Source organism: Molothrus aeneus, chromosome 8 (genome assembly GCF_037042795.1).
Source record: "Molothrus aeneus isolate 106 chromosome 8, BPBGC_Maene_1.0, whole genome shotgun sequence".
Taxonomy (NCBI): Eukaryota; Metazoa; Chordata; class Aves; order Passeriformes; family Icteridae; genus Molothrus; species Molothrus aeneus.
Genome location: NC_089653.1, coordinates 15387379 through 15415363, shown reverse-complemented (window position 1 = coordinate 15415363; position 27985 = coordinate 15387379). Strand labels below are relative to the sequence as shown.

The 27985-nt window shown below is 41.6% G+C and overlaps 1 protein-coding gene across 4 annotated transcripts; it reads left to right on the top strand.

Moving 5' to 3' along the window:
- Window positions 1-94: 94 nt before the first annotated feature.
- On the top strand, window positions 95-27985 carry GPRIN2 (G protein regulated inducer of neurite outgrowth 2). Of its 4 annotated transcripts, none has more exons than XM_066554604.1 (2): window positions 95-179; window positions 24322-27985. In XM_066554604.1, exons 1-2 carry the CDS (start codon window positions 139-141, stop codon window positions 26126-26128), a joined length of 1848 nt encoding a protein of 615 aa, XP_066410701.1. In that variant the 5' UTR covers window positions 95-138; the 3' UTR covers window positions 26129-27985. The 4 variants fall into 4 exon arrangements, with proteins under 4 accessions (XP_066410701.1, XP_066410703.1, XP_066410705.1 ...); XM_066554606.1 differs by lacking the exon at window positions 95-179 and adding an exon at window positions 9936-10172; XM_066554608.1 differs by lacking the exon at window positions 95-179 and adding an exon at window positions 10239-10295.

The following is a 27985-nucleotide window of genomic DNA, read 5'->3' as shown; positions in this document are numbered from 1 at the left end:
TTCAATAAAAGGATTTTTTTTTTTTAATCCCATTTTGTAGTTGTAAAATGATCTTCAGGTCCATCCATTTCAAGTAAAATATGTTCAAGTTATTCTGCCTTCACACCCACTCCCTTGTGTTTGGGAATTTTGACTTTCATGTTGGTGGTACCTTCATCTGTAATGGCATCTAGAAAGAGGTAAGCTTTTTTTTTTCCCCCCAATTAAATGTGAACTAATGTTATTGAGACTGGTGAATTATTCAGGAACAATAGATTGAGATCTGCGGGGAGCATTGATGGGCACCCTGACTACAACAAATAGATTACATTGAAAAGTCTAATTGCAAATGGCAGAAATAATGAGTACTTAGAATTTCTATAGTGCCTTTCATTTCCAGGCAACCATTGCCTGATTTCTATACCAGCATTAATTACTAGTAGTTAACTATCACGAACCTTTTTGAAATAATACTTATTGTTATCCTAATTTTATAGATTGTTTAATAACTGGAGTTCCTCCAGATCCAGACTTGTGTAACTGAGATAAGAATTTCTCCCACAATCTGCTGTTGGCCTTGGTCTGACACGTAGTTCTTGGCTTTAGCAGGCTATGGATAATTGATAGTTTCAGAAAGGAATATGTGAAAGATCTACTCTCTTAGAAAACACCCCTTGGATCCATTCTGGGAGTCATTTGTTAGTTTCCTTTCTAAAGAAAATATGAGAATGGGACAGGAAGTGCAGCCAGAAGGGAACCAGTCTTCCACAATTGTTTTCTCTCAGCTTGGCTGCTGATGGTTGTCACTGTCAAGCAGACTGCAATCCAGAACAGCTCTCCCAGTAAAGTTACAGGTGGAAAATGGGGATAGAGACAGGGCAACATGGACAGCAAGAAAAAAGTCTTCAGAAGATGCCGTGTTTGGTACTTCTAGATGAGCATGAGGAGAAAGACAGCAAAAGAAGAAAGGAGAGAGGGGGAAAGAGCATTAACCTAGGCATGGGGTTTGGATTCCTAATCTGGCATTTCATCTTGGCCAGTAAATCTGACCCTGCAGCTAACCTTGCATTCTTCAGGGAGAGGCAGACAGAATGTTCTCACTGGAGCTGCAAAAATCTTCCACTGTTCCATCAGTTTCCTCATGGCCCAGAGCTGCTTAACAGAGCCTTGGCCACATAAAAACTGTTACAGCTTGCCCAGAGCTGTGCATAACAGATTTTTTCCATGCTTTGATAATCATGTTTTGCTAGGTATTTGAAATCCTTGACAGACACAAATATTTTAGTGCCTTCTTACAAAACTTTTTAGCACTGTTACAGAATACCTGCTGATATGAAAGCAACTGTAGGTAGAGTCTGCATGCCAGCACTTCTACAGGATTTAGAATGTTTCTCTTTTTTTACCTTTTCCTTTTAGTAATCTTTAACTGTTGGTGTTGCCTAATAACAAAATTTACACAGACTATAGCACCACCTCCTGTCCAAAGCTGGGCTTCGGTGCAAATAGTAGAGCAAAGCAAAAAGGTCTTTAAAGGTGACTTTTTTTGAATGTATGAAGCAAAATGGAAAAATGAACTTTTATTCCTTTCTAATAACTTTTCCTTCCTGTGTTTTATAGTAAGAATTTCGAGTTTGCTTTTACTAGAATGTGTTCTTATGGTTGCAAGGGTTTTTTGTAATGTAAACTGCATTAAGAGTTAGCTGGCTGTTGATGTTTTAAGAACATAAGAACACAAAATGTTCCTTTAAAAATTACTTTATTAATAAACTCCAAGTTCAGAGATAATATGTACAAGTAGATACTTTTGCAGAGAAAACTACTTGTGTAGCTTTGGCTTGCATGGTTTTAAAGATTTTTGGGGGCAATATCTGACTTTTTGTTCCAGTTTTGTACACTTCCCAGCCTTGATAAGAGTAATCTAAACTCAATAACTTTGGCAAGACCTTGCAAGATTGTATGTGTACACATGAAAAATGACCTGTTCACGCAGCTGTAGTGAACAACAGAAGTTGCCCTAAGGCAAGACTGGTGTTTGTTTTAGACAGTTTTTCCTAAGCCTCACCCTCTCTGAGTGAGGGATAATGAATTTAAGCCAGACATAATGTGAATTAGACAAATGGGGAGGGATTGCTGAGCAGGCAGGTGAATCTGTAGACACTAATCCATCTTAAGGTTTGCAGGGAAGCACAAAATCATGTATGTGGCATAGCAAATACACCGTGTGTAATACAGCCCTAAGGTACAACCTTAGGGGATGCAAGCTTTTAACTGAGAGCAAAAGGTGATGTTTCTTTTTGGAAGCATTTACACCCGGAATCAGATACTGAAAGCTGAAGATCTGTTTCCTCTAACTTAAAGATGTTTCTGCAGTGCACCTAAAACTGCTCTCTGTATAGCAGCCACAGATTTATAGGTGTCATCCCATACATTTTTTTGTGTTTAAAAAGAATTAAAGGTTGCTCAAAATCCTGGGAAAGACAGTAGGGAGATCTTGAGGGTCAAAGATGTAAGAATAAAAAATGGAAATGCTGATTGCAGGAAAAAAAGAGTAAACCTTTCATATAATGCAGCGGTTCTTTGACGGGGGTGAGCGATGCCTTTGTCTTTGCGCAGTGGCCAGGAGGGGGCCAGCGGGCGCCGTCCTGGGGCTGTCCCTGCTGGATTTCCTTGGCAAGGGGCCCCACAGGACAGAGCTGGAACTGACCGAGCTCCCTGGGACCCAGCTCCTGGCTCTGCCTGAGCAAACGCTTCAGTGTGAGCAGGAACCCACTGGGGCACCACCCCACGAGCAGAGGCACTACTGGAGAGAGGCACTCTGCCCATTCTTACGCTGCTTTTGCGCCAAGGAATGAGGAACGCCTGGTCCGTTTACAGAGTATTTATCTAGTACTGGTAGTGTCCAGCATGCATCAGAAATGCATGATGATGTCTCCTAAATACACCCAATACCATGGGCTTTGGCTCCAAATACTTTAGATTTCAGTTGATATCAATCAGGTTTGGTCTGTGTAGGAATCCTCGATACCAAGGGTTAGAAATTAAATCAGGTGTAGGGTACTTAACGAGTGTCATGAGGGCAACATTGCAGCAGCTGTGTGAACTATTCCAGTGGCAACAAAAAACCCCAAAAAGCCCACGCAAAAAAAGAACAAAAAAAACCCTAGGCAAAACAACAACAACCCCCCCCAAAAAAAACAAAACAAAAAAAACCCCACAAAGAAAACCCCCCCAAAAACAAAACAAAAAAATCCCAAACAAACATAAAAACCTCACAACCAAAAAAACTCAAAAAGGGTTGATCTGACTCTAATCCTTTCAAAATCTATATTAGTGCCTAGCCAAAAAGGATAAAATAAGCTGATGTGGGCATGTTTTGTGTGGTAATCACTAGAGTTGTGACTGCTGCAGGAGGAATTCTGCACACTGTTTCTGTGGTTAGCTCTTCACTTAAAATAGATGTAAGAATGTTCTAGGAAATACAAGAAATATGAGAAGAATGAAAATAAATCTTTCAAGCTAGGAAGAATAAGTGTCACTGACACAGATATTGTTGCCTTGCTTTACTCAGGGAAAAAAAAAAAGTAAATGCCAGAAAGTAGTAATTTTTCTCTGTAGGAGCTAAACAAACAATTGCTGTGCCTTTCCCAGCTCAAATGGTACATGCTGTGGCTGGAAATGCTAACCTGAAGGACACCTGCACATCACAGGTGAGCTTATTACATGACTTCATTGGTATGCATGGAGAAGTACACAGGTTTTGAGAAATTTAACTGATACCTTTTTTCCCATTGCCAACATAATTTTTCCTCAAAGAGAATGAACAAGATCTCTGACAACCTGTTTATTGGGCAACCAGGGGTTGAAGGATGGGAGAGAGTTAAAGGAGATTTTCTTTAGATTCCTGAGACCTGTAAGTCAGTATGTCCATGAGCAAAGGTTACATAAACTAATAGATTAGAACAAGAATTAGTTGCATAAACACTATTACTGCATTTCAATCTGTCACACAGTCAAGCCTGCAGATTATTGCAGGCAGAGCTAGCCTGGGGCTTACACTCCATATTGCTGGAGTGCCTCTGACAGTGGATACATTTGAAATAGTATTGTTCTCTTACAGTGGGGCTGCTCTGAAATGTTGGGCTTAGTGCAGCAAGCCTTATTTAATATATAGTGGGGCTGCTCTCAGCTCTTGTCTAATTTGAGATGTCACTCTGGTGTATTGGTTGTACAATAATTCTCTCTCATTTAACCAAGGATCATTGTGCCTCTTAGGTGACTGGTTCACTATAGGCAGCCCCAGGGACTAGATCCAGACCCTCTTCAAATTTCCCCCCAGATTTCCTAAGTCCCTCTTCCTTCCATGATATTCTCTCCTCAGAATATCCTGGAGGAAGTCAGGGAGACCAGGATAAGCAGCTCCTGCTGCATGGGGAAGAAATGAGGATGGATATGTCACCCAGGCCTGTTGTCCAGGGAAAGGGAGTCTGGATTAGGCATTTTGAGTGGACTGGAGCTGATTCACAGGCCGTGAGACATTAGGATGGCTGTGGTCTGAGTTGTTTGGGACTATTGCAGGTCATGGGAAAACAAAGCCTTTCTTGGAGCTGCAGAGCTGTGTTTTTTCAAAGTGCATGAGGCAAATTATGCTCCCAGGCTGCAGAACTTTCCTCTTGTGTAGTGTTTTCCTTTGCACTTTCCCCAGCTTCTTGCTGATCCCATTTCATCATTTTACATGTGGGAATTGAGGCATCAGAGTTCAAGTCTTTATTTGATGCTTAACTCCCATTGAGTAAAGCAAACTCTCTCTAGAGCAGGCTTTGTTCATAGCCCTCAGCCCTGGGCACCAGTTAACATCTAGAACAGACTCTCATACTGTGTTGTTCAAAGACCAAGTAATTTTTTTTTAATGACACCATTTGCAGAAGTAAACCAAGGACACTTTAGTATCTACATGAATGTAGTTTTGAAAAAAAAAAAGTCAGATTCAAACTTGCAAGAGTGTTCTGGTGGGCAAGACACATAAGGAGAGTATTGGTGGTGACTTCTCAAAGTGTGGTGGTTCTGCAGTGGGATTTTTTTCTGGAAGCAGACTCTGGGAGCCCTGCCTGCTTATGTGGTCCTGGCTTTCCTCCTTTTCAGTTGAGACTACAGAACAGATGGAAGACTAGCAATCAAATGCAGGGTGAAGAGATGTGATTAAATTATCAAAAAGCCAAAGCCCTTATTGCATGAAAGGCAGCTTAAAGCTACCCCAAAACTGGATTGAAGGGTTGGGTTTTTGGTGCAATTATTTATTGCTTTCTGCTAATGGATACTAAAGAAGTGTAGGGAAGACATTCCAGTGGTTGTGCATGGGAGGAAATGACAGCTGGGAGAAGTAGGGCAGCAGAGTGTCCATGTGATAGTCCCCTGATTTAAGAGGAGATGTAAGGTTTTGTGCAATATCATCTTTGGCTTATTGCAAAATATGCTTTAAAAAGGGAGCTTGTTTTCATTCTCCATGAGCTACTGTTCTATTTATTTGATAACCAAACTAAAAATTGTGCTTTGTAGAGATTTGCTAAGTCTTTGAAGTACATTGTTTGTTATCAGTGGGCTGCCTCACTAACTGCCAAGGTAAAATAAAGGCAAAAGAACTGGTCTGCTTTGTTGAGAAAGCTGCTCTTATATCCAAGATGAAAAAGAAAGGAGATGACAGAGCTCAAAACCACCAGTTTTCACAGGTCTAAAAATTCTGACAGCTTTCAAAAAGATTAATTCTGCAAAGAAGAGAAGTGCATCTATGTTGCTCCTTGGAAAAAGTCATGTCAGTAGTGTTACAGCATTATTCCCAATGAAGATAAATGTAGGTGACCTGGCAGTTTTCATGGAGACTTTGAGATAAACCCACACAAATCATCTTCCTTTTCAGAGAAAAATAAAATTACAGAATAGAGGCTTATTCAGAGACCATGCCTGCTGTAATTGAGATATCTAACCAACAGTTGTCTTCTCCCAGGCACAAGAAGCAAAACTTGTAATGATGCTTGCTGGATAGAAACACTCTATATAGTGTTTATATTTATGCCCAAAACTCTATATAAGTGTTTATAGACAAATTAGGTTGACAGACCTGTTAGAAATGTGGCACATAGCCTCATGGAATGATGTTTGTGGTGATGAATTGGGATGTGTTGGAAGGTTTGAAGTTAATGTGATATCACTTACCTGACAGAATTGCTTTCTTTATAGAACTCTGTTAGAAATAACCCTGCTGTTTATGTCAAATGGAAGGTGATGGTCACTTTCATGTTTTTAAATAATCTCTGTGCATTTCAGTTGCCTTGAGTGTGTGTGTGAACACTTGCTATGCTAGCTCCTACACCTGACTGACTGGACTTATTTGGGTGTCTCAGTATAAGTGAAAACTAAAAACTTGCGCTGCATACAGAATTCAAATTTCAATAAGGGAAAAGTAGTATGTGGAATGGAGAGCTTCTGACTGGTTATAGGCATAGAAAAAGTTAAATTTGCCCATGGTGCATTAGTGATTATCTTGAAGGCTCTCCCAGACTGTGCTAAGGGGCTGTTATTCTTCAGAAACCCTCAAAAATACTTTACAATGGAGAAATCCAAAACCTGATCCAAATTGGCTGTGGCAGATGACATTCAGGCAAATGAGCAGTGTTACCCACAAGACAGCATATTGTTCCTGGAGGGCTGCCTTATTGTGGAAGACTAGAATATATCCCAGAAATGCATTAAGATAAAATCTGCCTGGTGGAAGGTGCAGTTTCACTGGCTTAAGTGGCTTTGAATCAAGAGACAACAAATATCAAGCCTTGCAGGGTTTCCATGCAGAGCCCCCAGACAGAGATGTAAACAAATTTCAGGCAGTGTTTGTGGGCATTCCACAAAGAGCAGCAGAGCTGGGCAGGTTCAGGGCTGATGGAGGAGTTCAGAAGGCACAGTGTGGGTGGGTTCAGGTCACCCACCTGGCAGGACAAAGTTGCTCAAAATGACAGCAGACCAGGCAGTGCAGGAAAATACTGTGGGGTTATAAATGGGAAGGGGTGAGAGAAGGGCTTCAGTACCTGGTTTCAGGAGGCACCAAGCAATCAGGATGGTTTTCCTACCCCATTTCCTCTTCTGAAGAGGAGCAGATGGCCAAAGTGTGTCAGTGGATTTTAGGTTAGATAAAGGGTTTTTGGGTTTGGACTGGACTTCTCTTAAATGTAGAAGCCCTGGTTGCCTGGATGGAGACTGACAAAAGCTGGCCTGCAGGTCCAAAGCTCTGCCTGGGTGGTGCCCTTCAGCAGGCAGGCAGAGCTGGCTGCCTCTCCTCACACCAGATGACTCCAAGTCAGGGGGCTGGTGGCTTGCTTTCATATGACCCTCAAGCACCCAAATCAGTAAAGAGTAATTTTGAAAGCTTTCTTCCATGGCTGGACATAGGACTTTAATTTCATGAAATTATATACATTCTCACATGTCTAAGCCCTGGGAGTTCTCAGAAAAACATGAATGCTAGTCAGGCTGAGCCATAGTGGCAGAACTGTTCTGAAATCATTCTCTTGAAAAATAATGCTGTCCTTCTCCTCAAAAGAAATTCATCAGCATTGTCTGGATTTGGCCTAATGGATCTGTAGGCTACTGATTTCTCAGCTTCCTTTAACTATCAGCTTTCCTAAAGAAAGATACAAGAATGAATTCTCCAGATCTGAATTTGAGGCAGTTGTACACCTTTTCTCATCAAATGTAGAATGAGAAAGCTGTATGCCAATTGCATTGTGGATGCTCAGATTTGTGACCTGTTGATGTAAAAGTTGGTCACCAGTATCTTCCAGTAAGCACATTGTGATGCTTTCAATGAAAATAGTCAACCTTGGTGGACAGAGAAAATCTGGGACAAGAAAGCCCTGCAAGTCCATTCTGTAAAGGGTTTAGGGGAAAAGCTAAGTGCAGTCTTGTCCTCTCATTTTATCTTTTCTATGTTCTTGGGATGTCATTTGGGCAACCTGGCACTCATTTGGAAGATGCCTTGGAGTGGAAGGGTCGTACTGAGTTGTTCCATGGCTGGCCACTGGCACTGGAACAATGTTGGAGTAGCTGCAGGTGCCAGGGGTGTGTCTCACCATGTCAGCCAAAGGTCTTTTGCTGGAATAAAAGAGAAAGATGTAGAGCTGCCCTCTCCCTGCAGCACCACTGCAGGCCCATACCATGGGATGGGAAGAGTCACTGGGCATGATCCTGGGCCAGCAGGAATGCTGTAAGGATGTGCTGGAAGGAACGGGTTCAAGGGACTTCTGTTTCCAGCCTGGCAGGAAGGATGTCAAGGTCAGCACAAAGAGCTGACTGCAAGTGCCTACTCTGCTTCACTGCTGTGACACATGGCAGGTAAAATGATGCAGCCAGAAAGCTGCTGCTGACCCGTGCATGGCTCCTAACCCCCCAGATGCTTCCTGACCTGCAGCCTGAGGGTGGGATTGCTCAGTGACTCTGTGGGGGTGTGCATCTTAGGAACAAAGCCTGGGAACACACAGGAAATTACTGGGTTTGAGCCCATTCTGGAGACTCAGGGAGCAACTGTACATTCCTAAAAGCATTGGGGAGGGGTGTTGATCCCCCTCTCTCAGCTGAGCTAGGACTGATAGGAGGATATTGGTGAAGGCTTAGGAGCAAACTGAGAACTGCTGGAAGTGGTTTACAAGAATTATTAACTGCTTCCTGAACAGAAAGAAAGAGGACTTGAAAGGGTTCTTTTCTGATGTTTTGGCATCCTTCTCCTTGTTCCATTAGAGATCCAACCACCCTCCCTTGTGTCAAGTTCTAAATGAAGGGAATAGGCCAGAAAAGAATAAAAGCAGCTCACAATGTGGAAATTTGGAGTGATCCTTGGGAAAGTACTGAGTTTAGCCTCATAAAGGTGAGCAAAAGAGGAAATTCTATACCAAAATGGGCCACTGTGGATGGGGACGAGACTCCTCTGGTCACATCTGTCCTTGATGTTCCCTGGTGCACCACAGGTCACATCTGGCAGCTTGGAGGAGCTGTGTGCCTGTGTCCTCAAGGCAGGATATTCCTGTTGGGTGAGGATGGGGTGGGGGATGCTCAATGGCAGCACCCCCAGGACCCTGCCCGTGCCTGGCTGAGCCCCTGTGTCAGGCTGAGGGTGAGCACACAGCGCTGCAGGGAGGGCAGGCTGGCATCCCCCGAGGGCTGCAGCACCACAGGGGTGGGGATGGCCACACTCTGTGGGCACCTGTGAGCCCAGAAATAGCTGTGCCAGCTGTGGGAGAGGGGGTGGCACAAGTGGGAGCCTTGTGGGAGGGCAGCCTCAGCTGCGAGCTCCTTGATGTGTGTGTTGGCATGAGCTCCTTGGAAGTCACTTTGGTTCAACTAAGATGTGTGTAAGTAAGTGGAAACAGGTTCTGGAAAATGGCATGCAATAGAAAATGGTTTCTAAATTGTGTCCTGTTTGGCACAATCTAGATAATTATCTGTAGGATACTGCTTTTTCCATTTCTCCCTGCTCAGCCCAAACAATCTCACTCTTTGCAGTCCATGGGAACATCCTTGTTCCCAGTCTGTGCCCACAGGATGGATGCATTCTGGGCTTGGGGTTTGATTTGTTTTCTTCCTGATTGTTCCACGTTACCAGAAGCAATGGGAGTTTCCTACTGGTGATTTCACCTTTATATCAGGGTTGATATTGAACACGTACCAGGATGCCTTGGCCCAGGAGTCAGCTCCTTTGTATACCTTTTATAATTTTCCTTTAACCCTTACAATTTTATTCCTCCCCCTCTGCTCCTCCTCTTCCTGCCCCTGTGTGCCTCCCCTCCCTGTGCTTCCCCAGCAGCATTGCCAGCTCTGCACAGGCCCAGTTTCTCTAATCAGATGAAGCTGCAGGATTATCTCTCTCCCTCCCTCCTGGGCTCCATTTTATTTCCTCTCCAGCCAAGGGGGGAGCCACGTCGAGGCAGAGGGAACCCCATCTCCCAATCTCCTGCCTTTGATGCTCTCTGACAATCCCACCTCCTTCCCCTTCTCATATGCTCACCTTAGTGTCAACAGCATCAGGCGGATCAAGGAGAGGAAATCTGAACTCCTTGGGCTTTTGTTCTCCTCAGATTTCTGAGCATCTGTTTTTAAATGCCCTCCAAGTAACTTGTGCAGGGGAGCTGGATGTGCAATCTCTGAGTGGGGGGAAGGTAAGGACCACGGCAGTTCTCTGTCTGCTCTAAGGACACCGAGCCCTCTCTGCTTTGCCAGCAGAGGAACAAAGCAGGGGAAGGGAAGGGAGAGGAGCTGCACAGAGACAGAGCCAGGCTTCTGTAAGTGCTGTCTTGGCAGCAGGGGCTTGATAGCTGCACTGAAAATCCCAGGAAATGGTAGCTTTCTCTTTTTCTGAAATGATGGGAACTATGACCCTGAGCTTTAATTGAATTTAATGTAGTTCTGTAGAAGGTGGGTTTTTTTGTGCTGATGTCTTTCACTTTCATGTGTATGTGTTTGTCTTATAGTAATTATTTCCAGAGTATACATGTCACTGTTTCTTTGGGGGAGAAAAACCCTATAAGCTTGTTCATCTTATTCCTCTGCACATCTGTGAGTTTATGAAGATGCTTTTTGATTATCTCTTGTGTGCATGTTAGTGTTTGGATACTAAAAATAAGAGAAAAGTGTAAATTTTATTGCTTTAAATTTCTGCCTTTTAGTACTAATGTGCCAGAGAATCATTTACCTTACTGCTTTCCACCATGTGTACCATGTGTTTTTTAAATTCTTAGGAAAATCCAACACTAAAAAAATCTGAGGAATATTTCAGTGCTTTCTGCATATCAGCTTTGTTTTGCACTTTACCTTCCTAGATAAATGGTCAATTGCTATTTAAAATGGCAAATAAAATTTTTCTCTTAAACCAAAGTATGTTTTTCCCAAAGTCACAAATTTGATTTGGTTTGGCTTTTTATTGTCACTAGATTAATATTTTGTATCAGAATCCTTAGAAGACTGTTTTCTGTATATGTTGTGATTAAAAGCAAGAGTCAGTGCTGATGCACTCCTGGATTTTAGGGGAAGAGGGAAAAGGGAGGGGGCAGCAAGCAGTTATTTCCATTTAGAGAACTCTAAGCATGAAAGGTGATGGGAAAGAGAAAATAAATGCATTTTTCAAGATGTTGATCTCAGACATAAGTGAGATGGATCTAAAATAGATCAAAATCTGCCTCTCTTCCATTGACTCATGTTTCTAAGTAATAATTTCATACAAAATACAAAACTATCAGTGGTTTTCTTGCCCCAAGAGATTGATGAAAGCTTGCAGATGGTTGTTTGCATGTTTTAGTGCAATGAATGTTTGCAGTACATTGACTGTAGTAAGATCTGAGTTTAGAGACCTCTGCATGGAGTCCCTGTGTAAAACAATTAGGTTTGGAGAAGTTTTCATTTAGGAGGGTGGATTAGATGAGGGCTGTGTGTTTTCATGCCATGTCTTGATTACTCCATAAACACTTCTCCACTTATCAGGTTTTGTTGATTTTTATTGTCTAGACATTTTAACTGTACTCCAGGGAAAGCTGGAATTGCAATTTAGTTTATCTGACAGTTATTTGGGGCTGTTTAAACAAGAGCAGTAAATTGTATATGGCCCTGGAGTGTCAGAGTTAGTTTATAATACAAAATGTGATACATTTCCATCAGATAACCATGTCAAGTCCACATTTTTCCTTCCATAGTAAACTACGCATATTCAAACTGCACTTGGAAAATAAAAATGTATGAGGGAGGGTAAAACAGAGGAAAATTGTTATTGAGCTTCACTGGACTTCAGAAGTTTGATTTTCTTTCTTTCTTTCTGTTAGGGCAATGACAAAGGGTAAATTGGAGGTGGCTTTTAACCACTGCAGATGAGCAGAGGTATTTGCTTGTACCAGTGAGATACTGTTACACCTGACTGCAGGCAGGTTATTTCTGAGCAGAACAGCAACCAAATCCCGTTTCTTCTTCAGTGGACTCTTCTTGAGGTTAGAGAGACTAAATTGCTCATTCCTTTGCCCTGGAGTTCGTGTTTTTAGATCAGGATGCAGTGTACTTCACTCTGGTCCCTTGTATTTGAATATTGCAAGCTGTTACACATTTTGCAGGAGAATGCAGCCTAGGAATGATGCTTTCCAAGGCTAGGGACTTGAAAGATACCTGTTAATGGTATTTGTTCTGCAAGTATTTTTCCCAATGAATCAGAAAAAAATATTTTTCTTATCATTCCAATAGTTTTGTTGCAGCAACTGTCTTTGGCAGGTGTGTGTGATATTGCTTCTAGTCTAAACCCTTTTGGACCAAGAGCAACAGTCCAGCAGGAATCTGGCTCCAAGTGATGTTGCACTTTACTTTCCTTGAGAGCCTTGAACTCTTTTTTTTTTTTTCTTAAACCAATTTCCATGGCCATGAGCCACACCATAGGGACTGCAGGCACTGGCCTTTTAGTTAATTATTGCAGCTTCCTTGTACAGAAATAAGACATTTTTAACTGGTGTAAACAGTAAAGCTGTATGCATACACAGTATCTCTCTGGGATATTAAGATTCTGGAAGATGTAAATTAAACAAACTTCTAAATAGCCTTTTTTATTTTTTTTTCTGGTGGGGTTGGGGGCAGTGTTTCAGTTCTGAGAGAGATCTTTTCTGTAAAGCAAAATGAGGGGCAGAATGAAAATAAATTTTGGAGTACAGTGGTCAGGAATATCTGCATGAGGGATACAATGAGAAGGCAGTGAAATGAAAGATACTGCTGAGCTTTTCTCTGGTTAAGGTAATTTGATGCAATATTTCCTATGGATGCCTTATAACAATTGAATTAATCTATAGCTGTGCAGGTTGTAGTCCATCTGTATGTTAAGAGCTCTCCTTTAGGAGTATTTGCTAAGATTGCTTAGTATTTGCTAAGATTGTTGGGAAGAAGATGGCCTCTTCCATTTAGAAATTCTGTTAAAATTCTGAGAAATTATCTTTAGTAACAGGAACCACAAAAAAATATCACTTTGTGGCTGCTTGGGTAGATGTATTCAGAGCATGGGAATTGGGTCAGGCCAACTAAATGAAGTTGACATCAGCCAGGTCTTTCCTAGTTTGGTGTGTGGGCATTAAGCATGTGAATTATAGCCAAGCATCATTCTGCACCGAAAAAAGCTTCATAAGAAAGATCACCTTTCAACTGGCCTGTCCCTGTGTGGGGAAGCTCTTGCAAAATGATGGCTTGACTTGTGCACAGTGTGGATTTCATACAAAAAAGTATGAAAGTAGTACAGAAGGAGCAGGAGTCTTTCTCCATCTGCAGAATATTTGCTAATTAAGCTTTAGCAAGGGCACACCTGAGTGTGCAAATGAAGGTTAATGGGATTGAGCAGTTGTAAGACCTTCATTTGACTTGCAGAGCTTTACTTCAGTCAACAGTGCAGAAGACTGACAGACACCAGTTCCTCTGAGCTGAAGTGAAAGATCCATCTCCTTTCTAGCTCAAGCTAAGCAAACCTGCCATGGAAATTGGAGAGATGATGAATGCACAAAGCCACCCTAACTCTCATAAACTGATTTTGTTTTTTTTAAGAATCTGCTGGGAAAGTTCGGTGTTTATGACTGAGCAGGGTAGATCAGTGCTTCTTGAAACATCAAGGAAAAACACACATCTTGTTATAGCAGTTTTATTTGTTCTCAATGGCCTCTAAACTGTGAAAGGGGTGGAGTGATTTTGTTGATTTAGTAACAACAGAGGTGCGAATGGATTGGAAAGAAACTTTTGGAGTCACTGCCTCTTTTCTATAGATCACCTTTGTGCTTCCTTTCCAAAGTCATTCCTGTCTCAGTAAAAGGTGCTCAGGTTTCAGTAAAATGTACAGGTTCTTCTAATCAATTAAAAGTGGTTTAGGATTGCAAAATGGCTGCACATTTCAGCTTCTTAGGTTGAGAAGGTACATGACATTCATTGGCACTGATGGATAAAAGCTCCTATTTATGAAAAGAATTTTCAAAAGTCTTTTTTGAAGGGACCTTGTGAATTCATCTATTCCAATCTCCTGCTCAAAGCAGAGACAGCTGTGAGGTCAGACCAGATTTCTTAGGGTTCTGTCTGTGTGAGTCTTGAATATGGTCAAACCAATGTTTGAAAAGCAAAGTATTCCTGTAGCAGAGCCTTTATTCTTTATAATCAGTATCTTGTTTCTAGCAGTTAGCAGCAGGTGCCTGAGGAGTTATTCTCTAGTTGTCTGTGTCACACAGGTGGGATCTTCATAGACCTGAATGATGACAGGAACTGAATTGTCTCATGGTTCTTGAGTTGTTTCAAATTTATACCTCAAAACTTTGTGATTCTGACATTATTACATGTTAATAAGGAAGTGGAGACTTCTGCAGCTTGGTTTATGATTGAGATTAACCAAGAGGAGGGGGAATTTTTTTGTTTACACAGAGTAGGGTGTAAACATTAGTTCTAGAGGAACTCTTTCACATACTTGGGTTTGACAAAGTATTTGTAAACTTTATTCTGCTGCTTTGGGCTGTTACTTTACTCTGTCTTGGGTTTATTTCTCCTTACAGTCTCTGGTATCAAGCCTTGGGAGGCAGGAGCTCTCTTCTATCCAAGCTCTAATGTTTTTCTTCTCTCAGTCTTGAGAGAGTAGGGAAGTGTTCCCTTGCATCCCTCTCAGATGTTCTCTGAAAACTATAATAATAGTTCCCCACATGGGTCTGATTTGACCACAGATGAATTGGGATGGTTTCTTTTTTGGGAGACAGAAATTGCACTTTGACATAATGGTTTTTTAAGACAAAACACCAAGTTTGAAATGAAAACTTCCTCTTCCCATATTCCTTGTTTAAATAGTTTCAAAGCTACCTCATACTACAATGGCACCTTTTAATGCTATGAAACATGATTAGCTAGTCCCCTTTTCAGTTCTTTTCAATACTTAGCCCCTTGGATAGAGGTTGCCAGCTCTTTTCCAGCTTAAGGATGTATAAAAGACAGCTTGCAGTGTGAACTGAAGGCATAAATTAGTCACAGAATCTCTTTTTCATGAGAAATTCACCCTAGTAAATAAAAGCCTACAAGTGCATGTAGCACTGCAAGACAACATGGTCTGCAGTTGTGACAACTCTGCTTAGAAAGTTTAATGAAGCTGCTTATAATAATTAATCATTGCTACTTAACATACCATGCATATACAATATACATGTTGTCAGCATGCATATTGTATAGAGAGCTTTTACATACAACACCCAATTTGAGAAACTGGGCTGAGTTTGAGTATTTGAAATCCTTGAGATTACTTGTGCTCATGATGCTGGAAAGTTGCAGGGGATCTTTTAAACTTGTTCTTCTGAAGCACAGATAGTGTCTGACCTTTACTGGTAAGGTGAGTTTTCTGCAAGTGCAACAAGAATTTCCTGTAGAGATGCACTATTTATTTCTTCCAATCCAAATATTACAAAAGAAGGGCCAGAATACATTATCTTCAGCATCTTATATTTAATATCTTTTATTCTAGGATTTGAGAGTGCTCTGCAATCATGAATTAAGCCTTTAAATACCTACATCAGGGGCTTCTGCATCTAATCTGTGAGTCACAGATGAGTAAACTGAGTCACAAAGGGAATGACTTGCTCAAGGTCATACACTATGTCAGTGAGCACAGACAGAATTAGAAAGCAATTGTTTCCTCTTTCTAATTACTGAGCAATTTGTTTTTAAGTTCTGGAAGTCAGTTTTCTGTCAGTCCACAATGTCAAAGTCAGTCTTTTCTCTGCCACCACTGAGAGCAGCTTCTAGAGGTAGATGGATTGTGGTTTTGAATTATTTTTTTCTCCAAGGTTTTCCATACAGTTCATAAATGCTCTTATTTAAATAAAGAATTTAAGGGGATTTTGTGGCCCTTGTATGGTGTTCAGTCACAGGGGGAAACAGGGGAACAAGCAATAAAGATAAATTTCTAGGTTTTGCTAAGTAAGTTGCCAGGTTTTTCTAGGTAGGAAAGAAATTCAGCTATCACATGTTGAAGAATACTGAGTCATCTTTAATTATTTTGGTGAAGCATCCTTCAATCTATTGTCTTTATCCTAATGGAGATGTTTGGAGGCCTTTGTTTATATCACCCTTATTGCTGTTTGATGCTGCTGTAGGAATTGCCATCCTTCAATTAAGGATCATATGTGAACATGAAAAGCTGCTGTGCTTGTGGCTATGTTTGTATATTCAATATTCTTAAGGCAGATTTGAGCTTCCTTTGTCTGCCACTGCAGCTGGTTGTAAAGCTTTTATCTCTGTTGGCACAACACTGAGGCAAGGGAGTGAGCTTTATGGGGAGGCTGGGCATGTTAGGCTCAGCTCTGTGCTTTTCTGCCTCCTTGCAGCCAGCACAGAGCACACACACAGACTGTGCACCCTCTGACACAGGCTGGGACACAGCTTTAGCTGTCACAGGTGTGTTCACCTGGCAGGGAGGGGTGTCCCACTGCCCTCACCCAGAAGTGCAGTGCCATTAAAACTGGGATGTCCACAGGGCAGGGGGGATAAACTGAGTTTGTGCCTTCCCTCTAACTGTCACTATTAAGCTTTCAAGCAAACAGCAAAAATTATTACTCGAATATTTTTCACTAAAACACATGAATTTGCAAACAGATATTCAAATCACTTAGCCAGTTTGGGTGGAGTTTGTTGGATGTGCAAACTGCTGGCCTCTTGTGCAGGTTGTACTGGTATCCAGCTGTACTCTGAGATTGGAAGGAGGCTGTAAGCATGCTTCTGGCTTTCTGCATGATTTTTAAGTTCATGCTGCTGCCCAGGCAGCTGTGATTCACACATTGGCAGGCTTGGGCCTCTGACAGGCAGAGGCTTACTGAGCAAAGCTATGGCCATGTGTTTCTGCAGAGTTCCAGGTCAGTGGGGTTGCTTTGAAGCTGGTCTGCTTAGGGCTGAAGAGAGGGTACAAAAGTGGAGCTCTGAAGAGCATGAGTTGTTCAACACCAGACCAATTCTGTCTCCTCCAAGCTGGAACATGTGAAGGAATAGGATTTGACCCCCTGCTGTAAAGAGGAAAAGACTCACTAGTGTCTGTCTCTGAAATAAATCCAAATGTGGATAGGCCACTGCATATTTTCTACATTAAAGATGAATTCCTAAAGAAACTATCAGATATTTTTGTCACAGGACTTCTACAATACCAGTGGATATCAGTAGCCATGAATTCTTAGCAGCATAATCCTGGCATCTGAATTAACAGTTTCATTTTGCTTAATTCTGTTCTGCTTAAGCCAGAAAGACAATTATATTAACATACCACTTCTTTAGGCATGCACTATTCACTGTAAGCATGATTCTAGGTCAGTGTTGCCTGCTGTCATTATATTTGATTTTTTTAAGCCCCAGCTGGTGAAAACAGCTGATTAAATGACCATGTCATCATATTTAATTTGTAATTAAAGTTTTAAGTCTTCTAACTGAAGAGATGAGCTTTAAAGAAGCTGTCAAACAGTAAAAGTGAGCATCAAAACATGACTGTACAATATCTCTGTTGGATATACTGTAGGGTAGTTTGTATGCTGAGGCGGATCTCCACATGGAGATATAGTGGGAGTAATGTTTTGCTCATAAACTTCTGCTAAAAAAAGATGAAGTCCAAGAAATTTTTGAAGTTGTTTCTGGGATAGATGATTAAATTAAAAAGGTGGCAAAGAAGATGCCACATGTTGCAGTAGTAAATCATGTAGTGGTGTCAGGACAGTGTCCCAACACATGCCTCCCTTGTGACAGAGTGCTTCTCTCTCTGATTTTCCAGTAATATATTTACAGCCCTGTGAATTGTCCTTCCTGGGAATTCAGCTGAAGGTGTCACTGAAATTGTCTCCTTTGGTTCATCCCTATCAGGCTCCTTTCTCCTGGCACTTTCATTTTAGCCGTTTTCATCTTTAGAATTCAGGCTGTGCTGGTTCTGTGGGCTGTCCCTGCTCCTTAAAAGAGAATGCTGACCCTCCTGCATGGCTCTTCCAGGCTGTTGGGATAACTGTGGGCACTGTGGCCTTGTTGTTCCATACTGAGCTGAATGCATGGGCAAATGTTGGAATCTATTCATTTTCTGATGTGGTAACTCGTTTGTTATCTCCTGCTGAGGCTGCTGGGAAGAACCAGGGCACCCATGGCACCCTCAGCCTTTGGGGAAGAGATCTCTGCTGTGCCTCAGGAAGGAGAGAGCTGAGGTTCATTAACACTCAGGAGAAAGGAGCTCTTCACTCTGAGTCTTGTCACAGTCACCGCAGAGATACCTGCCCAGTGTGCTCAGCACAGGGCGGGCAAAAGACAGAAGTGTTTCAGGAAAGCCTGGCAGCCAAAGCAGTAATTAGCAGAAACTAATGAGGTTATGACCAGTGGCCTTGAGAGGGCATCAGGCACAAGGTCTCTGCTTTGGCAGTGCTGGGCACTGAGGGTCACAGCTCTCCTGCTCTCCTGTTTTCCAGCCTGCCAAGTGCACTCCCCCTCCTCCCTGTGAATTATGGTCCCAGTGCCATGGCCCCAGTGTCCCCAGTGCCTCTTGCAGTGCAGAACTGGGAAACAACCCCATTCCTTTGCATACAGTGTGCCCGTGTCTGTTGTGTTTGTCTGTTGGTATCTCTGGATGCCCAAGCCAGCCTGTCCTGTGGATCTGGCTGATATTAGAAATACTTAGGATGATAGAAAATATTTACAAAAGGGCATTAGCAGATTAAACTGAACAAGGCATAGTTTGTTTATAATGCTATTCCAAAATGGAAAGCTTACAGAAAGATGATGGATTAGAGGCTAAGTGATTGGGGTCTCAACCTGAGTCTTTATTAATCTAGCTGACAGAATTTAGAGAAATTATTTTTGCATTGACAGAATTTGGAGAAATTTTTTAATGTTCCCTGACAAGTGATATCTTTTCCCCTACTGTAACTCCTCTGTTTATTCCTTTCACTTACACCTCACCAAAATAAAATAACAATTAAAAACAGCAACAGCAAAACAGCAAAACTCCTAATCCCAGCACTTGAATCTCTAAGCTTTTTACCATGGTTAATCCTGTTTTGCCAATGCCTCTCGAGTGGTTTGATTCCCCCTCAATGTAAATGTTAGTGATTACTGTTAATGAACTATTTCCTTCAGTAGCAGTAGTTAGGGAGAGGCCATCAGATCTCATAATGCTATCATGCCAATCTTTGTCTAAAGCAAAACAGATCTTTCTTATCTCGTGCAAGTAGTTTTCCATGTAAGCAAGCAAGGACAATTTTTAGACATAAGCACACTCTAATTTTTTTATTTTGATGGTATAAGTTTCTTTAAAATTAGTACAGCTCTAAAAGGAATGAATATCATATTAGATGATGTTACTTTTTATGTTATTTTACCACATGAAGCATGTATCTTAGAAGTTTAGTCATGGATTGCAGTAAGGAGGCCACATTGTAAAATACCAGGCCTGAAGAGAACCCAGTGTGAATAAATTGCTTCTGGTACCTGAGGGAGCTTGGCTGTTGGGGCAGAAATGCAGCTTTTCCTCAATGTGCTGTCTTGCACCCCAGGCAGGGGTCAGCAGTGTTTATGGCTAAGTGACTGCTGTCCCTTTAGGGTATAATTAAAGTTACATCATTTTAGCCATAAACTGCTCTTCATTTCAAATTTATACGTTTTTAATTTATAATTTATTTATGGTGTTTGTAATAAGATTAAATAAAGGTAAGAACCTGTATCTAGCAGCTTTCTTTTCAAGTATATTCCTTAAGTTAATTAAAATGACACTATTCTTCTTGTATAAAATATAATTGTGTTTGTCTTGGAGTTTGGTGTTGCAGAAATTCTGTGCTTGCTTTGTGCAGTTGATTATTGCACAGCAGGGCCAGAATGAAGGAGCAAATTCAGGACAAAGACCTTGCAACCCCCTAACACTTCTCAGAAAATGCCTTCTCTGAAAGGGCTAGTGCTGCCATGGAGGGTCCTGATCAGCATCCAAAAATAAATCATCATCCAAAAATGTGGTATGGATCAGATTGTTTAGCTTTTCGAAATTCCACATTTGCATATTAGTGCTCTCACCCCTGAAACTGGCTTTGATATTATGACTTATTTTGCAGTCAGATGTTGATTTTAAAAGCATAAAATTAAGGAAAAATTTTTTTTCTTGTATGGTCAGCCAAGTGAAGATGGGTGAAACAGCTGCAGTCATTACTACAAATCTTCTTGACTTGTGGGTTGACCATCAGCATTATATAAAGAAGAAATAACTGTGGAAGATTTAGAGAAGTGTCTGGCATTGCATGCATATTTCTAGTAAATAGTATTACATTTCTCTGACTCTTCCCAAATTCTGCAGCTAACTTGTGTTGTTCAACATGTCAGGTGATTGGCACTGCCTCACTGGCTCTTAACTTCCTATAGTAACAAAGTACTAAATGAGGGTTCTTAAAAAAGAGAGAAAAGGACTTTTTCATGGGCAGATAGGATGAGGGGGAACAGTTTCAGAATAAAAGATTAGAGTGTTGTCAAAATTTCAATTAAATATGTGTGTGGAGTACAAAAATACTGAAGGATTTTAGAATCATAATTAATTTACAGTGAATGTCTTTCAATTGATAACACATTGTATTTAGTATTTTGAGACTAAATTTACTGGTGCATTAAATAGGTCAAAACTTTAATCATAAGTCATAGCAAAATACACATTTGTTGCTTTAAAGTAGTTCAGTGGAATTAGTGAAAGCAGCCTAGATCCCCTCATAAGCTATCTGAAGCTAAGCCAAAAATAGTGGATGCTAATTCCATTTCTATCCTAATCCTTTCTCTGCTTGTCTAACAATTTTCTATATATTCATAGCAGAGTATCTGCCTCAAAAATTCATACTTTTTTATTTGTGTATTCAGGTGTGAATTTCCTTTGGTGTGAATTTCCTTTGGTGTGAATTTCAGGTATGAATTTCCTCTCAAATCAAAATCTTTCAGACAGACTCAGAACTTAAAGTAGATATTTTTGAGTAAATTCCTTTCCTATAAGTTATATTTTTACATTTTAAAAATGAGAGTTAAACCAAGCAGTCTGCTCTGCCCAGCATGCACAGAGAAAGTTGGTTTGGGTGCCTTTGTACCCACAAAATCAGTGTGCTTCTATCCATGTTTCATGTGAGTAATCCATTCCTGATTAGCTGATTCACAAAATACAAAGGAGTTGCATGGCTGTGTCATTGAAGAGGTTCCATGTTTTGGGGTTGGATTTTTAAAAAGTTTGGCACCTCATTCTCTGTACGTGACCCACCCTTCACTGGCAGAGGTGTGGGAAGGCCCGTCCAGAAGGACCCTTCTGCTTTCCAGCCTTTCCCAGAAGCCATGGGCTGGACCCTGGGCTCAGTGGGAGGTCTGGCACCGTGGGATGTGCGTGTGCAGTGTTGGGCCTCTTCTCAGGGGATTTTTGTGCACCCTGAGCAATCAGTGCCAGCAGTGCACATGTGAAATGCAGAGTTTGGGAAGGTGCAAGGCCATAGGAGAATTATTACAATTATGCTGGTGTGGAACACTGGTCTGTCTGAGCAACAATGTTCAGATGCTGTTGGGAGTAGCTGGTTAGAATATTCTGCATGTGCATGTGTAATTTATGTCACATTGGCCCATGTTCAGTCATGATTTCACCTGCAGTGGGGCAAAATTAAATTTATTCTGACTTTTCTTTGAGGGTTTCCTCGCCAGCATCACCCTGGGTGTTGCTTTCAGTGATGTCACTATGTTTGGTCTGTTTCATCCATCTGAATGTGTTGGGTATGAGGTCACAAATCAGTTTCAAATACATCACTTCTTTCAGTTACAGAGGCTTCTGCAGCAATGTCCATTGCTACATAAAGAAAGCAAATAGAGCCCTGGTTTCTGTGTACATGTAGGTATTTGAATGCTGTAAACTTTGTAAGAGAGCCCTTCAAGCTTCCTACAGCCTTGTATCATTTGTAACAGGATATGTTCGAAGGTTCCTTTCATCTGAGTCTCAATATTTGTGTCTGAGGATTGCCATTAGTAAGTGTTGTTTCATCCAGGTGTGTGTGAGAGCCTTTGCGGGTGTTATCTTTTAAAGAGATTAAATGTAAGGTTTTCACCTTGTAGGCAGCTATTGCTCTGGTGTTTAATCCTCTTGACTCCTTTGAACCCTGTGCAGACTATACTCATGTGCAGAAGTGACTGCAGGAGAGGTAACAAATATGAAGAATGGGATTTCACCTTTTTTCTGCCTACAATTCAAATTGGAGCAACCCTGTGCTAGAGGATATTGCTGCTCGTCACAAGTCCCTGATACACAACCCACAATGAGAATTTTGTCAGAATGTGATTGCAAATATTACTATTTTTTAATGTTGTCATGCTCAATTTAATTTCATGATGGACAAACAGCCAACACAAGTGGATTTCAGGTGATGGGAAAATTGCAGCCTGTTAGCCTGCTGACATTTACAATGGAAATGGAATTAATTACAAGCACTGATAGCTGCCTGGATCAGCTGTAGAGCTCTTGGTTGGCAGAGGGAGCAAAAGGCATGTTCTTGTCTGTTACACTGGTACGTGACTTAAAGCCTGTGAATATCACTTTAAAAGGATCACATGTGAGAGTGCTGAATGTGAGCCCTTGCAGCCACGGTGTCCTTGATGGTAGGAGTGAACTTCCCTGTGACATTTTCAGCGTGCTTTTGTTCACCATGTGTATGTACCTTTCTGTTCCACACATTCATTTTATTTTAGTGTTATAGTGCACAGGAAATTGTGCAGGTTTCTGTCAGAGACCTGCTAAGGAGGCAGAGTGCATGGAGTATATCTGAGGGGAAGTTGTCTAAAATGAGAAAATCTGGCTTTCACTCTCTACATCTGCACAACAAAATATCTGGTAGTACTTGGCCTGGAAGCAATGCACAAATGCTCTGGATCTTTCTGTTCAACACAGTGAGTTCTTATGGAAAAGACATATATGTATTTGTGTGGGTATATATAGATATATATGAACATATTAAGATACCTTTAGTTGTACAAATGTTGCAACACCTCTGTGACACCAAGGCAGTATGTGTAGCCAATCAGTGGAAGATCTGATTCAATCAGCAAAAATGGATCTTGAAATCTGGTGAGATTCAAAATCTTCAATCACAACTCCCCTCAGATGTAAAACTGCTAACATAAATGTTAATAATGTCTAGGGTGTTGTACCAACTGGTAGAAACAAGGATTTTCTAAAAAGTAGAAATGACTGAGTGCACTATAAAAATGGACAAGAACTGCAAGGCTTTGGTTAAAGATTTTCTTGTTTTGTTTTTACCCTGCCTCTGGTGTCATGAGTGCACACCTTCCACAGCCAGCATGGACTTGTGGATTTGCAAAGGTGAGCAGCCTGAGAGCCCTGAGCATGCACCCTTAACAGAGGCAGTGCTGGGGTGCAGACCCTCCTTATAGAGAGAGGGGAATTTCACCTCCAGCCTTTCACTGGGTCCCTCTTTGCAGCCAGCTCCTGTGGTGCCAGAGATGAGCACAAGCTGGAGTGCTGCCCAGCATAATTTGTTCTGGGAACACTGGCAGTGACTCCACACTGGCTTGGTAGAAGTCATTACCTTGGGTTTCATGTCATCTCTGTCACAGGGGGTCAAAACAACTTTGTCCATACCTGCTCTACACTTGTGTGGGCTCGGGGAAAATGGTGGACTGAAACAGTGATCTTGTAACATGAAATATCAGGAAGCTTGTTTGGAAAGATATGGGGAAAAGGGAGAATTTGTTCAGTTGTTGCAGCTTCAAGGTTTAAAAGCTCCATCGGTGACTGGATCACTTCTGAAATGACGATGTCAAGAGACTGATAGCTAAGCTCTTTTTGTTGTTGTTTTGATGATACAGTTAATATCATTGGCTTAATGACCACTGTGGTGAAAAGATATCTAGCTGGAAAATACTTCTGTCTTTGCTTAAGTTACATGACATCTCTGGATGTCCCAAAAATGGCTCCAGTGAATTTGGGGAGATGATACTTGGTAATGTTGAGATAGTTATTTTTAAAAGATAGAAACCAAGGAGGATTTTTTCCTTTTGTGTTTTATGAATTGGAAAAAAACTCACCAGAATTTTAAAAAATCCTGTATCTAATTTAGAGAAAAACTCTTTGGAGAAAGCAAAAATGGAAACTGTCTGGTCTAAGTACACTTAGACTAGAGTACTGTGTTTTTTAGAAAGTACTTGTGAACTGTGGAAGGCAAGAAGCCCAAGCAGAAGGTCAGTAGAGATTATAGTTTCCAGTACATTTATTTCCTACTTAAATTGTGTCTTTTTCTTTTCCACCATTTCTTGCAGGTCTCTGTTTTTTGCCATGTCATCTGACAACCACCAGCTCCACACCCATTGCTACCAGGACTCACTAAGTTCTACTTGTCACAGTCTCTTAAATGTCAACAGTCACCCCCTGTCCAAGAGCTCCTCAAATCTGGCCTGTATTGGGCACTCAAGGAGTTTAGAGGAAAGGCAAAACAAGCAGGAGCTGAAGAAAAGCCATAGCAGCACCATCTGCCATATCCTGGAAAACAGGAGTGATGCAAGGAGTGTGCAGAGTCCTGAATGGTCCTCCTCACAGCCTGGGATGGTGGGACTTGGATCAGAGGTCCCAACCATAAATGACCAGTCAGCCAATGACCATTCAGAGGGAAGAACTAAGAATACAAACCATGTTCTTGTCACTGAACAATCCTCAGCATCCTGGGGAGTGGGGGACACTAAGATGTGTGTGAAGAGCAGCACTGCTGAGAATGTTTCTTCAGCCTGCTTTGTTCACCAGCAAGGGATGTGTAAAATGGAAGAATCAGGACCTGCCCTTCAGAGAAGCCACTCAGACCTAACCTGCAGCTGCAAACAGCAGGCTCATGTCACTCACATAGAAACCAGTGCTACTCACTCCAGCCTCAGCTCTTCTGGCTGCAGGCACGGTCCACCAGAGGCTAGGATGTCTTTTCAAACTCAGAGATATGGACCAGAAACAAATCCAAGTACATGTCACTATCAAAACCTTGTGACTCATCTTCCGGTCCTACCTAGGGACCAACAAGTACCCACAAATACCTTTGACAGTGGCAGTATTCCACGTAACACCACTGTTTACACAGATCCTGGCACGTTTCACACTGCTGTTCTAGGACCCCACGTGCCTGGAAATGGTTTCCCAAACAGGACAACGTTCAGTCAAGCCCCTGGGATTATTCATGGTGGTCTGACTTATGGTAGTATTCCAAACTCTGCCTACTCCCCCATGGTGATGACAGTTCACAACAACTCAGCGGGGCCCTGCAGCCTCAGGCAGGATGCCTTGAAGGCAGACGCCACCATCCCGGCCTATTGCCACTCCTTGCCCATCCCATCCATCCAGCTCATCCCACGCTTGGTGTGCTCTGTCAGTGAGACAGGAAAAGAGCAGGCAGCACCTGGCTACTTTCATTCCTTTTCTGCTTCTGACATTCTGACATATCCTAAGCTGGTGTCTTCAGTAAGTGAATCGGGCCTGGATGCCAAGAAAATCCTGAAGTGCTGTAACATTCCTGAAGAACAACTGCAACCTGCTCCACAGGAGAGACCTCCTCCAGAAGCCAAGGCTGCCCAGGTTGCTCTGAGCAGCCAGCAATGTGCAGACACGGCAGTGACAACTAAGGATATGTGGACTATGACCTCTATGAATGACATAACCAAAGGCCTGAAACTAGCTCTGGAGCGCAGAGATGCCGAGGTACAAACTCTTCCAACCATGGAATGCAAATCAGTGGCAACAAGCCCAGCAGCTGCAGCAGAAGGTCACTCACACGTGTTCCCAGAGGTGAACCTGGAGCAAGGCTTGGAGGCCCCCAAATCTCCAGTTCGTGAAGTGAGATGGGATGATGAAGGAATGACGTGGGAAGTGTATGGGGCATCTGTGGATCCAGAAGTCCTCGGGGTAGCCATTCAAAAACATCTTGAGTTTCAAATAGAACAGTTCCAGACAGTGCCTGCTGAAGCAGCTGGGAAACATAATGAGGAGCCACCCCCTGAGAAAACGGGGAAAAAAAGGCCTTTCAGAACAATGATGCATTCCCTGAGATATCCAAGCTGTTGTGCTCGCTCCAGTACTGCAGGGGAGTGAGCACAGCTGCAGGGTGTAGGAAAGCTGTGCTGCTTTTAAATTGTACATAAATGCTGACTCTTAAGTGTGAACACAGTATGTGTGGACAGCCCACATCAGGATGAGTGGGGAAAGTTCAGTGATCATCAGATACACATTAAAGCAAGGAGAAGTCCATTGCTGGACCATATAAAAGAAAACATAAGATTACACTTAAATAATGCCATCCAAATGCTACTGACTGTATTTAATGTAGCACTGATTCCTTCTATGTTAGTTTTAAACTGCATTGTAAGGAATGGAACTCCTTTTTTAAAGATACATATTTTTGAAATAATTATGACTTTTTTCTGTATTTTAATAATTTAGGGTTAGAAAAAATACTTTAATCAAAGATCTTAGCTTTAAATCACATTCCCTTAAATTGTTTTGGCAGCTGTTTTGCTGTTAATTTAATAATCCTGACTACAAACCTGCTTTAACTGTAGACAAAATAACAAACTTGTGTAATGTTCTATGACAAAGAATTGTAACTTTTTTCTATGTAACTGTGAAGTAATTTCAGTGTTGCTAGTCTGAACTCTTCCCTTAGCAAGCTCATGTACAGTTGGAGGACACTCCATCAACTTTCCAATTAGTTTGCAGTTATGATGAATTATACTGTAAATATGCAGAACTCATGTTTACCAAGTGGTTGACACAAATGTACAGTATTACCAAAGATGACTGATGTAATGTGAATTACTGAATGCTTGCTTTAGAGACCTGAAACAGAAGCTGTTCAGATTAGTCTGTGGCACCACCATACCCTACAACTCACGAGCAGTTTTGGTTTGCCTATATTAAAAGTAATTTCCAGTGAGTTCTCTTTATGTGCATCTATCCTGAGCAGTGGTTGTTTGGCTCTTGCATAAGCCACAGGGGACAGTTGCCATGTAACCTTTGCCTGTCTTGTGTTCCCTCTCTGGCCTGACGTCAGGCACCTGCTAAAAGTGAGACCTTGTGTCTTCCCCAAAGGACAGTCCTAAGGTTATTCTGAGTGCCTCAGTCATTTGGGCAGCTTAAAGATTTATTTTCTTCTAGAAACAACTTCACAAACAAGTTTTCAGTGAGAAACCTGTTATAATAGTGTAATGCAGCCATCGTGCAGGGCCTGTTGGAAGTAAAAGGTTTGTCAAGGAAGCTGAGAATACTATTTCTAGTGTCATATGTGCCTTTGGTGAATGCCTAAGATTCTTGGGGAAATGAGATGTGCAATATTTTTTTTTTTATGAGAGAGAAGAGAAACATTCATTTCTGTCTCAAAGGAAAATTTGCAGTGTCTGAGAACTTACTGCTGTGGAATTACCGACTCTTACTCTAAATGTGTGGGCTTGTGGTTTTTGTTCCAGTAAGTTAGCAGGCTGACACCACAATGTTCACCTGACATTTGCATATCAAGAGGAACTCGTGGTGATTAGGACAGCTTTAAACTTTCATCTATAAAATCCTTAAATGTAGGACCTCCTAATTGGAATGTCGTGTGATGCATTAATTTAATGGTATGGAGTAGTTCAAGATCAAATTTTCACTCCTGGGCAAAGAGCTGGCTCCTGTGAAATGCACCTGGTGTTCAGGAGGCTTAGTTTAGACCCTGGGACTTTGGCCTCAAAGAAGTCTCAAAATGAGTTTTGCTCAAAGAGCTCAAAATGAGCTTTAGACAAACCAAGTGTGAAGCCACTGGAATATAATGCCTTATTCAGGATGCCTCTATAGCTGTGAGCATTTAAGTTCTGCTAATGATTCTGAATGTTAAAATTCCTTTAATTGAAGCTTTAATAGGAGTAAGGAAGTAATGAGTAACTAAATAAAATTACTCTGCCGTTATTTATAGTTTAA